The sequence below is a fragment of the Cyanistes caeruleus genome, chromosome 33, assembly GCF_971803275.1.
Source record: "Cyanistes caeruleus chromosome 33, bCyaCae1.hap1.1, whole genome shotgun sequence".
NCBI lineage: Eukaryota > Metazoa > Chordata > Aves > Passeriformes > Paridae > Cyanistes > Cyanistes caeruleus.
The window spans coordinates 1,520,282-1,531,312 of record NC_141734.1 but is presented as its reverse complement, the minus strand read 5'-3'; the positions used below and the strand labels follow the sequence as shown (position 1 = coordinate 1,531,312).

The 11,031-nt window shown below is 45.3% G+C and overlaps 1 protein-coding gene across 3 annotated transcripts in view; it reads left to right on the top strand.

Annotated features, from left to right (window-relative positions):
* Nucleotides 1–5,092: 5,092 nt before the first annotated feature.
* The window catches only part of RXRB (retinoid X receptor beta), a 43,358-nt gene continuing 37,419 nt past the window's right edge, over nt 5,093–11,031 (top strand). For 2 of the 3 annotated variants that reach the window (XM_086870734.1, XM_086870733.1), the window contains exons 1-2: nt 5,813–5,947; nt 7,200–7,431. In XM_086870734.1, coding sequence (XP_086726860.1) covers nt 5,885–5,947; nt 7,200–7,431 — 295 coding nt within the window. In that variant the 5' untranslated portion in view covers nt 5,813–5,884. Of the gene's footprint in view, nt 5,267–5,812; nt 5,948–7,199; nt 7,432–11,031 lie in introns of those variants that run through there. The other variant, XM_086870732.1, reaches the window with a different exon arrangement.

Below are 11,031 nucleotides of genomic sequence, written 5' to 3'. Positions count from 1 at the left end.
ATTTGTGGGTCCTAAAGGTGTTTGGGGGGGATTTTGTAGATTTTAGCGAGTTCTGAGGGGGATTTTTGGGTGTTCTGAGGGGATTTTGGGGGGTCCTGAGAGGATTTGGGGGGTCCTGAGGGGGATTTGGGGGATTTTGAGGGGATTTTGGGGGGGTCTGAGGGGATCTGGGGGGTCCTGAGGGGATTTTGGGGGGTCCTGAGGGGATCTGGGGGTCCTGAGGGGATTTGGGGGAATTTTGAGGGGGTTTTGGGGGGGTCCTGAGGGCATTTTGGGGGGTCCTGAGCTGATTTTGGGGGTCCTGAGGGGATTTTGGGGGGTCCTAAGGGGATTTTGGGGGTCCTGAGGGTATTTTGGGGGTCCTGAGGGGATTTGGGGGAATTTTGAGGAGGTTTGGGGGGGGTCCTGAACTGATTTGGGGGGTCCTGAGGGGAATTTTGGGGTGTCCTGAGGGGATTTTGGGGGGTCCTGAGGGGATTTATGGGGTCCTGAGGGGATTTGGGGGATTCAGAGGGGATTTTAAGGGGACTTTAGGGGTGTCCTGAAGGGATTTTGGGGGTCCTGAGGGGGATTTTGGGGTGTCCTGAGGGGATTTTGGGGTGTCCTGAGGGATTTTGGGGGGTCCTGAGGGGATTTGGGGGTCCTGAGGGGATTTTAAGGGGACTTTAGGGGGGTCCTGAAGGGATTTTGGGGGTCCTGTTGCGGTTTTGGGGGGTTCTGAGAGGATTTGGGGGGTCCTGAGCTGATTTGGGGGGTCCTGAGGGGATTTTGGGGGGGTCCTGAGGGGATTTTGGGGTGTCCTGAGGGGATTTGGGGTGTCTTGAGGGGATTTGGGGTGTCCTGAGGGGATTTTGGGGGGTCCTGAGGGGATCTGGGGGGTCCTGAGGGGATTTTAAGGGGACGGTTCTGAGGGGATTTTGGGGTGTCCTGAGGGGATTTGGGGATTCTGAGAGGATTTTTGGGGGGGTTTTGGGATTCTGAGGGAGTTTGGGGGGGTCCTGAGGGGATTTTGGGGGGTCCTGAGGGAATTTTTGGGTGTTCTGAGGGGATTTGTGCAGATTTTGGGGGGTCCTGAGGGGATTTTGGGGGGTCCTGAGGGGATTTTAGGGGGTCCTGAGGGGGATTTGGGGGATTCTGAGGGGATTTTGGGGGGTCCTGAGGGGATTTTGGGGGCTCCTGAGCTGATTTGGGGGGTCCTGAGGGGATTTTGGGGGGTCTTGAGGTGGTTTGGGATGGATTTTGGGGGTTCTGAGAGGATTTTTGGGGGTCCTGAGGTGATTTTGGGGGGTTCTGAGGGGATTTTTGGGGGTCCTGAGGTGATTTGGGGGGGAATTTGGGGGGTTCTGAAGGGATTTGTGGGGGTCCTGAGGGGATTTTAGGCAGATTTTGAGGTGACTTTGGGTTAATTTTGGGGCATTTTGGTGTATTTTGGGCTATTTTTTGTTAATTTTGGTGCGTTTTGGTGCAATTTGGGCGTCCCTGACTGGATTTTGGGGTATTTTAGGTTAATTTTGGGCTATTTTGGGTTAATTTTTGGCTATTTTGGGTTAATTTTCGGCTATTTTGGGGAATTTTGGGGGTAATTTTTTGTCTTTTTGGGGTATTTCAGTGCAAGTTTGGGTTATTATGGGGAATTTTGGGTTAATTTTGGGTTAATTTTGGGCTATTTTGGGGTGATTTGGGGCTATTTTTATTAATTTGGTGTGTTTTGGTGTAATTTGGGGGTCCCTGACCGGATTTTGGGCTACTTTGGGTTAGTTTTGGGCTGTTTTGGGTAATTTTGGGGTAATTTTTTATATTTTTGTTGTATTTTGGGCTATTTTTGGCTATTTTGGGGTGAATTCTGGGCTATTTTGGGTTAATTTGGGGCTATTTGGGGGTTCATTTTGGGCTATTTTGGTGTATTTTGGGTAATTTTGGGGTGATTTTGGGGTATTTCAGTGCAATTTGGGGTTAATTTTGGGCTATTTTGGGCTATTTTGGGCTAATTTTGGGCTATTTTGGGTTAATTTTGGGCTATTTTGGTATAATTTTGGGCTATTTTGGGCTGTTTTGGGCTATTTTGGGTTAATTTTGGGCTATTTTGAGTTAATTTTGGGTTAATTTTGGGCTATTTTGGGCTATTTTGGGTTAATTTTGGGCTATTTTGCGTAATTTTTGGTGACTTTTGGACCATTTTGGGTGAATTTTGGCTTATTTTGGGTTAAATTTGGGCTATTTTGGGTTAATTTGGGGTCATTTTGGTGTATTTTGGGCTATTTTGGGCTAATTTTGGGCTATTTTGGATTAATTTTGGGCTATTTTGGGCTAATTTTGGTGCAATTTTGGGTTGATTTTGGTGCAATTTGAATGTTTTTCCATGTCGATTTTTTGGGGGTGTCCCTGACCGAATTTTGGGGTATTTTGGGTTAATTTTGGGCTATTTTGGGCTATTTTGGGTTAATTTTGGGTTAATTTTGGTGTATTTTGGGCTATTTTGGGCTATTTTGGGCTATTCTGGGTTAATTTTAGAGTATTTTGGGTGTATTTTGGGTAATTTTGGGTTGATTTTGCTGCAATTTGAATGTTTTCCCATGTCGATTTTTTGGGGGTGTCCCTGACCGAATTTTGGGGTATTTTGGGTTAATTTTGGTGCATTTTGGGAAATTTTGGGCTATTTTGGGCTGTTTTGGGTTAATTTTGGGCTATTTTGGATTAATTTTGGGCTATTTTGGGCTAATTTTGGGGTAATTTTGGGTTGATTTTGGTGCAATTTGAATGTTTTTCCATGTCGATTTTTTGGGGGTGTCCCTGACCAAATTTTGGGGTATTTTGGGTTAATTTTGGGAAATTTTGGGTTATTTTGGGCTATTTTGGGTTAATTTTGGGGTATTTTGGGTTATTTTGGGCTATTTTGGGTTAATTTTTGGTTAATTTTGGGCTATTTTGAGTTAATTTTGAGTTAATTTTGGGCTATTTTGGGCTATTTGAGGCTATTTTGGGTTAATTTTGGGCTATTTTGAGTTAATTTTGGGTTAATTTTGGGATATTTTGGGTTCATTTTGGGCTATTTTGGGCTATTTTGGGTTATTTTGGGCTATTTTGAGTTAATTTTGGGTGAATTTTGGGCTACTATGGGTTAATTCTGTGTGAATTTTGGGCTATTTTGGGTTAATTTTGGGCTATTTTAGGCTATTTTGGGTCATTTTGGGCTATTTTGGGTTAATTTTGGGCTATTTTGGGCTATTTTGGGTTAATTTTGGGCTATTTTGGGCTATTTTTGGTTAATTTTTTGCTATTTTTGGCTATTCTGGGTTAATTTTGGGCTATTTTGGGCTATTTTGGGTTAATTTTGGGCTATTTTGGGCTATTTCGGGTTAATTTTGGGCTATTTTAGGCTATTTTGGGCTATTTTGGGCTATTTTGGGCTGTTTTGGGTTAATTTTGGGCTATTTTGGATTAATTTTGGGCTATTTTGGGCTAATTTTGGTGCAATTTTGGGTTGATTTTGGTGCAATTTGAATGTTTTTCCATGTCGATTTTTTGGGGGTGTCCCTGACCGAATTTTGGGCTATTTTGGGTTAATTTTGGGCTATTTTGGGCTATTTTGGGTTAATTTTGGGTTAATTTTGGTATATTTTGGGCTATTTTGGGCTATTTTGGGCTATTTTGGGGTAATTTTGGGCTATTTTGAGTTAGTTTGGGGTAATTTTGGGCTATTTTGGGCTATTTTGGGTTAATTTTGGGAATTTTGGGCTATTTTGGGCTATTTTGGGTTAATTTTGGGCTATTCTGGGTTAATTTTAGAGTATTTTGGGTTAATTTTGGTGCAATTTTGGGTTAATTTTGCTGCAATTTGAATGTTTTTCCATGTCGATTTTTTGGGGGTGTCCCTGACCGAATTTTGGGGTATTCTGGGTTAATTTTGGGCTATTTTGGGTTAATTTTGGGTTAATTTTGGGTTAATTTTGGGTTAATTTTGGTATATTTTGGGCTATTTTGGGCTATTTTGGGCTATTTTGAGTTAGTTTGGGGTAATTTTGGGCTATTTTGGGTTAATTTTGGGTTAATTTTGGGCTATTTTGGGCTATTTTGGGTTAATTTTGGGCTATTCTGGGTTAATTTTAGAGTATTTTGGGTGTATTTTGGGTAATTTTGGGTTGATTTTGCTGCAATTTGAATGTTTTTCCATGTCGATTTTTTGGGGGTGTCCCTGACCGAATTTTGGGCTATTTTGGGTTAATTTTGGGCTATTTTGGGCTATTTTGGGTTAATTTTGGGTTAATTTTGGTATATTTTGGGCTATTTTGGGCTATTTTGGGCTATTTTGGGGTAATTTTGGGCTATTTTGAGTTAGTTTGGGGTAATTTTGGGCTATTTTGGGCTATTTTGGGTTAATTTTGGGAATTTTGGGCTATTTTGGGCTATTTGAGGCTATTTTGGGTTAATTTTGGGCTATTTTGGGCTATTTTGGGCTATTTTGGGCTGTTTTGGGTTAATTTTGGGCTATTTTGGGTTAATTTTGGGTTAATTTTGTGCTATTTTGGGGTAATTTTGGGCTATTTTGGGTTAATTTTGGGCAATTTTGGGTTAATTTTGGGCTATTTTGGGCTATTGGGTTCATTTTGGGCTATTTTGGGTTAATTCTGCGTGAATTTTGGGCTATTTTGGGCTATTTTGGGTTAATTTTGGGTAATTTTGGGCTATTTTGGGTTCATTTTGGGCTATTTTGGGTTAATTTTGGTGCAATTTTGGGTTAATTTGGGCTATTTTGGGCTATTTTGGGTTCATTTTGGGCTATTTTGGGTTAATTCTGCGTGAATTTTGGGCTATTTTGGGCTATTTTGGGTTAATTTTGGGTAATTTTGGGCTATTTTGGGTTCATTTTGGGCTATTTTGGGTTAATTTTGGTGCAATTTTGGGTTAATTTGGGCTATTTTGGGCTATTTTGGGTTCATTTTGGGCTATTTTGGGTTGATTTTGCTGCAATTTGAATGTTTCTCCATGTCAATTTTTTGGGGGTGTCCCTGACCGAATTTCGGGGGGTTCCCCCCCCCAAATTTCTCCCCTCCCCTCCCCCACCCCCCCAGACTGCCGGAGCCCCGACAGCTCGAGCGCCGCCTCCCCTCCCCCCCCCGCCATGGGGTCCCCCCTGGGCCCCGCCCCCCCAAATTTGGGGTCCCCGGGGCTGGCCCCGCCCCCCGCGCTGGGATCCCCCTTCCCCGTCATCGGCTCCGCCCTGGGGTCCCCCCAAAACCTGGGCTACGGCCCCGGCAGCAGCCCCCAGGTGAGAGAACAGCGGGGATTTGGGGGGAAAAACGGGGATTTGGGGAAAAAATGGGGATTTTTGATAATAAAAAGGGATTTTTAGGGGAAAAAATGGGATTTTTTGATAATAAAATGGGATTTTTAGGGGAAAAAAAGGCATTTTTTGATAATAAAATGGGATTTTGGGGGAAAAAATGGGATTTTTATGGGAAAAAATGGAATTTTTATGGGAAAAAATGGGATTTTGGGGAAAAAAATGGGGATTTTGGGAAAAAAAAATGGGGATTTTGGGGAAAAAAATGGGGTTTTGGGGGTTTTGGGGAAAAAAGTGGGGATTTTGGGGAAAAAAATGGGGATTTTGGGGAAAAAATGGGTTTTTTGGGGAGAGAAAAATGGGATTTGGGGAAAAAAAATGGGATTTTTAGGTGAAAAAATGGGATTTTGGGAGGGAAAAATGGGATTTTTGGGAAAAAATGGTATTTTGGGAGGGATAAATGGGGATTTTTGGGAAAAAATGGGATTTTGTGAAAAAAATGGGGTTTTTAGGGGAAAAAATGGGGTTTTAGGGAAAAAAAAGGAATTTTTTTGTAAAGAAATGGGTTTTTTTGGGATATAAAATGGGGATTTTGGGGGTGAAATGATCGGCTCCGCCCTGGGGTCCCCCCAAAACCTGGGCTACGGCCCCGGCAGCAGCCCCCAGGTGAGAGAACAGCGGGGATTTGGGGGGAAAAATGGGGATTTGGGGTGGAAAAATGGAATTTTAGGGGAAAAAATGAAGGTTTTGGGGGGGAAAAATGGGATTTTTTGATAATAAAATGGGATTTGGGGAGGGAGAAATGGGATTTTTTGGGTAAAAAATGGGATTTTGGGTGGGAAAAATGGGATTTTTGGGAAAAAAATGGGATTTTTAGGGGAAACAAATGGGGTTTGGGGAGGGAAGAATGGGATTTTTAGGGGAAAAAATGGGGTTTGGGGAGGGAAAAATGGGATTTGGGGAGAAAAGTGGGAATTTTGGGGGAAAAAATGGGATTTTTAGGTAAAAAAATGGGGCTTTAAGGTAAAAAATGGGATTTTGGGTGGAAAAAATGGGATTTTGGGGGAAAAAATGGCTTTTTTGGGGAAAAAATGGGGTTTTTAGGGAAAATAATGGGGTTTGGGGAGGGAAAAATGGGATTTTGGGAGAAAAATGGGAATTTTGGGGAAAAAATGGGATTTTTAGGTGAAAAAATGGGGCTTTAAGGTAAAAAATGGGGTTTTTAGGGAAAATAATGGGATTTTGGGGGGGAGAAATGGGATTTTGGGAGAAAAGTGGGATTTTTGGGAAAAAAAATGGGATTTTTATGTGAAAAAATGGGGGTTTGGGGAGGGTAAAATGGGATTTTGGGGAAAAAATTGGGATTTTGGGGGAAAAGTGGGAATTTTGGGGAAAAAAAGGGATTTTTGGGGAAAAAATGAAATTTTTGGGAAACAAATGGGATTTTGGGTGAAAAAATGGGATTTTTGGGAAAAAATGGGGATTTTGGGGGAAAAAATGGAATTTTTGGGAAACAAATGGGATTTTGGGTGAAAAAATGGGATTTTTGGGAAAAAATGGGGATTTTTTGGGAATAAAATGGGGTTTTGGGGGGAAAAAATGGGATTTTGGGAGGGAAAAATGGGATTTTTGGGGGAAAAGTGGGAATTTTGGGGGGAAAAAAGGGATTTTTAGGTAAAAAATGGGGCTTTAAGGTAAAAAATGGGAGTTTGGGTGGGAAAAAATGGGATTTTGGGGGAAAAAGTGGGATTTTTATGTGAAAAAATGGGATTTTGGGGGAAAAAGTGGGATTTTTATGTGGAAAAATGGGATTTTGGGGGAAAAAACGGGGATTTTGTGTGAAAAGTGGGAATTTTGTGTGAAAAGTGGGAATTTTGGGGGGAAAAAAGGGATTTTTAGGTGTTTTTTTTCCCCGCAGATGAACTCGACGGTGCCGCTGGCGCTGGGGGGCGGCTCCGAGGACGTGAAGCCCCCGCTGGGAATTCGGGGTCCCCCCATTCCCAACAATCCCAACAATCCCAACATTCCCAATAATCCCAATAATCCCAATGTTCCCAATATTCCCAATATTCCCAATATTCCCACCAATCCCTGCGCCCCCCACGGCCCCGGGAAGCGCCTGTGCGCCATCTGCGGGGATCGCTCCTCCGGTGAGCGGCGGGAAAAGGGCGGGAAAAGGGCGGGGAAATGGCGGGGAACGGCGGGGAAATGGCGGGAAAACAACGGGGAAACGGCGGGGAAACAACGGGGAAACGGTGGGGAAATGGCGGGAAACGGCGAGGAAACAGCGGGAAACGGCGGGGAAACGGAGGGGAAACGGCGGGGAAACGGAGGGAAAACGGCGGGGAAACGGGGGGAAAACGGCGGGAAAACGGCGGGAAACACTGGGGAAACGGCGGGAAACGGCGGTAAACGGGGAAACGGTGGGGAAATGGCGGGAAAATGGCAGGAAACGGCGGGGAAATGGCGGGGAAACGGCGGGAAACGGGGAAACAGCGGGGAAACGGCGGGAAACGGGAAAACGGCGGGGAACGGACGGGAAACGGCAGGGAAACGGCGGGGAAACGGCGGGAAAATGGTGGGAAACAATGGGGAAACGGCAGGGAAATGGCGGGAAAACAACGGGGAAACGGTGGGGAAATGGCGGGAAACGGGAAAATGGCGGGGAAACGGCGGGAAAACGGCGGGGAAACTGCGGGGAAACGGCGGGAAACGGCGGGAAACAATGGGGAAACGGTGGGGAAACGGCGGGGAAACAATGGGGAAACGGCGGGGAAATGGCGGGGAAATGGCGGGAAAACAACGGGGAAACGGCGGGAAACAGCGGGAAAACAATGGGGAAACAGCGCGAAACAACGGGGAAACGGTGGGGAAACGGCGGGGAAATGGGGAAATGGCGGGAAATGGCGGGAAACAATGGGGAAACGGCGGGGAAACGGCGGGAAACGGCAGGGAAATGGCGGGAAACGGCGGGAAACTGCGGGGAAACGGCGGGAAAACAATGGGGAAACGGCGCGAAACAATGGGGAAACGGCGGGGAAATGGCGGGGAACGGCGGGAAAACAGCGGGGAAACGGTGGGAAACGGCGGGAAACAATGGGGAAACGGCGGGAAACAGCGGGAAAACGGCGGGGAAACGGCGGAAAAATGGCGGGAAAACGGCGGGGAAATGGCGGGAAAACAACGGGGAAACGGCGGGGAAATGGCGGGAAAACAACGGGGAAACGGTGGGGAAACGGCGGGAAACGGGAAAACGGCGGGAAAACGGCGGGAAAACGGCGGGAAACGGCAGGGAAACGGCAGGGAAACGGCGGGAAACGGGAAAATGGCGGGGAAACGGCGGGAAAACAATGGGGAAACGGCGGGGAAACGGCGGGGAAACTGCGGGGAAACGGCGGGAAACGGGAAAACGGCGGGAAACAACGGGGAAACAGCGGGAAACAATGGGGAAACGGCGGGAAACAATGGGGAAACGGCGGGAAACAATGGGGAAACGGCGGGAAACAATGGGGAAACGGCAGGGAAACAACGGGGAAACGGTGGGGAAATGGCAGGAAAACGGCGGTAAATGGGGAAACGGTGGGGAAACGGCGGGAAACGGGAAAATGGCGGGGAACGGAGGGGAAACGGCGGGAAAACGGCGGGGAAACGGCGGGAAACAATGGGGAAACGGCGGGAAACGGCGGGGAAATTTTCCCAATTTTCACTGCAATTTTCCCAATTTTTCCTGAAATTTTTTGGGATTCCTTTGGAATTCCCAATCCCAGGAGAACATTCCACAATTCCCACCCTTGAGGCCTTTCCCAGCCGCATTTTGGGTCAATTTTGGGTCAATTTGGTGCTGATTTTGCTCCATTTTTGGCCATTTTGGGGTCAATTTTCCCGATTTTCGCTGCGATTTTCCCAATTTTTCCTGGAATTTTTTGGGATTCCTTTGGAATTCCCAATCCCAGGAGAACATTCCACAATTCCCACCCTTGAGGCCTTTCCCAGCCGCATTTTGGATCAATTTTGGGTCAATTTGGTGCCGATTTTGCTCCATTTTGAGCCAATTTGGGCCGATTTTGGACCGATTTTCCAAATTTTTCCTGGAATTTTTCGGGATTCCTTTGGAATTCCCAATCCCAGGAGAACATTCCACGATTCCCACCCCTGAGAGCTTCACCAGCTGCATTTTGGGTCAATTTTGGGTCAATTTTGAGTCAATTCCATTGAGTTTTGCTCCATTTTGGGTCAATTTTTGACCGATTTTGGCCAATTTTGGGCCGATTCTCCCAATTTTTCCTGGAATTTTTTGGGATTCCTTTGGAATTCCCAATCCCAGGAAAACATTCCACAATTCCCACCCTCGAGGCCTTTCCCAGCCGCATTTTGGGTCAATTTCATTGGGTTTTGCTCCGTTTTGGGTCAATTTTTGACCGATTTTGGCCGATTTTGGGCCGATTCTCCCAATTTTCCCTGGAATTTTTTTGGGATTCCTTTGGAATTCCCAATCCCAGGAGAACATTCCACGATTCCCACCCCTGAGAGCTTCACCAGCTGCATTTTGGGTCAATTTTGGGTCAATTTGGTGCCGATTTTGCTCCATTTTTGGCCATTTTGGGGTCAATTTTCCCAATTTTTCCTGGAATTTTTTGGGATTCCTTTGGAATTCCCAATCCCAGGAGAACATTCCACGATTCCCATCCCTGAGAGCTTCACCAGCCGCATTTTGGGTCAATTTTGGGTCAATTTTGGGTCAATTCCATTGAGTTTTGCTCCATTTTGGGTCAATTTTGGGTCAATTTGGTGCCGATTTTGCTCCATTTTTGGCCATTTTGGGGTCAATTTTCCCGATTTTCGCTGCGATTTTCCCAATTTTTCCTGGAATTTTTTCGGGATTCCTTTGGAATTCCCAATCCCAGGAGAACATTCCTGGATTTCCAACCCAGAGAGCTTCAGCAGCTGCATTTTGGGTCAATTTTGGCTCAATTCCATTGAGTTTTGCTCCATTTTGGGTCAATTTTGGGTCGATTTTCCCAATTTTCGCTGCGATTTTCCCAATTTTTCCTGGAATTTTTTGGGATTCCTTTGGAATTCCCAATCCCAGGAGAACATTCCACAATTCCCACCCTCGAGGCCTTTCCCAGCCGCATTTTGGGTCAATTTTGGGTCAATTTTGAGTCAATTTGGTGCCGATTTTGCTCCATTTTTGGCCATTTTGGGGTCAATTTTCCCGATTTTCGCTGCGATTTTCCCAATTTTTCCTGGAATTTTTTGGGATTCCTTTGGAATTCTCAATCCCAGGAGAACATTCCACGATTCCCACCCCTGAGAGCTTCACCAGCTGCATTTTGGGTCAATTTTGGGTGAATTTTCCCAATTTTGGGTCAATTTTCCAATTGTTTCTGGAATTTTTCGGGATTCCTTTGGAATTCCCAATCCCAGGAGAACATTCCACAATTCCCACCCCTGAGAGCTTCACCAGCTGCATTTTGGGTCAATTTTGGGTCAATTTTGAGTCAATTTCATTGAGTTTTGCTCCATTTTGGGGTCAATTTTTGACCAATTTTGGCCAATTTCGTGTCAATTTTCCCAATTTTTCGTGGAATTTTTTGGGATTCTTTTGGAATTCCCAATCCCAGGAGAACATTCCATGATTCCCATCCCTGAGAGCTTCACCAGCCGCATTTTGGGTTAAATTTGGGTCAATTTGGTGCCAATTTCGCTCCATTTTGAGCCAATTTTGGCCGATTTTGGGCCGATTATTC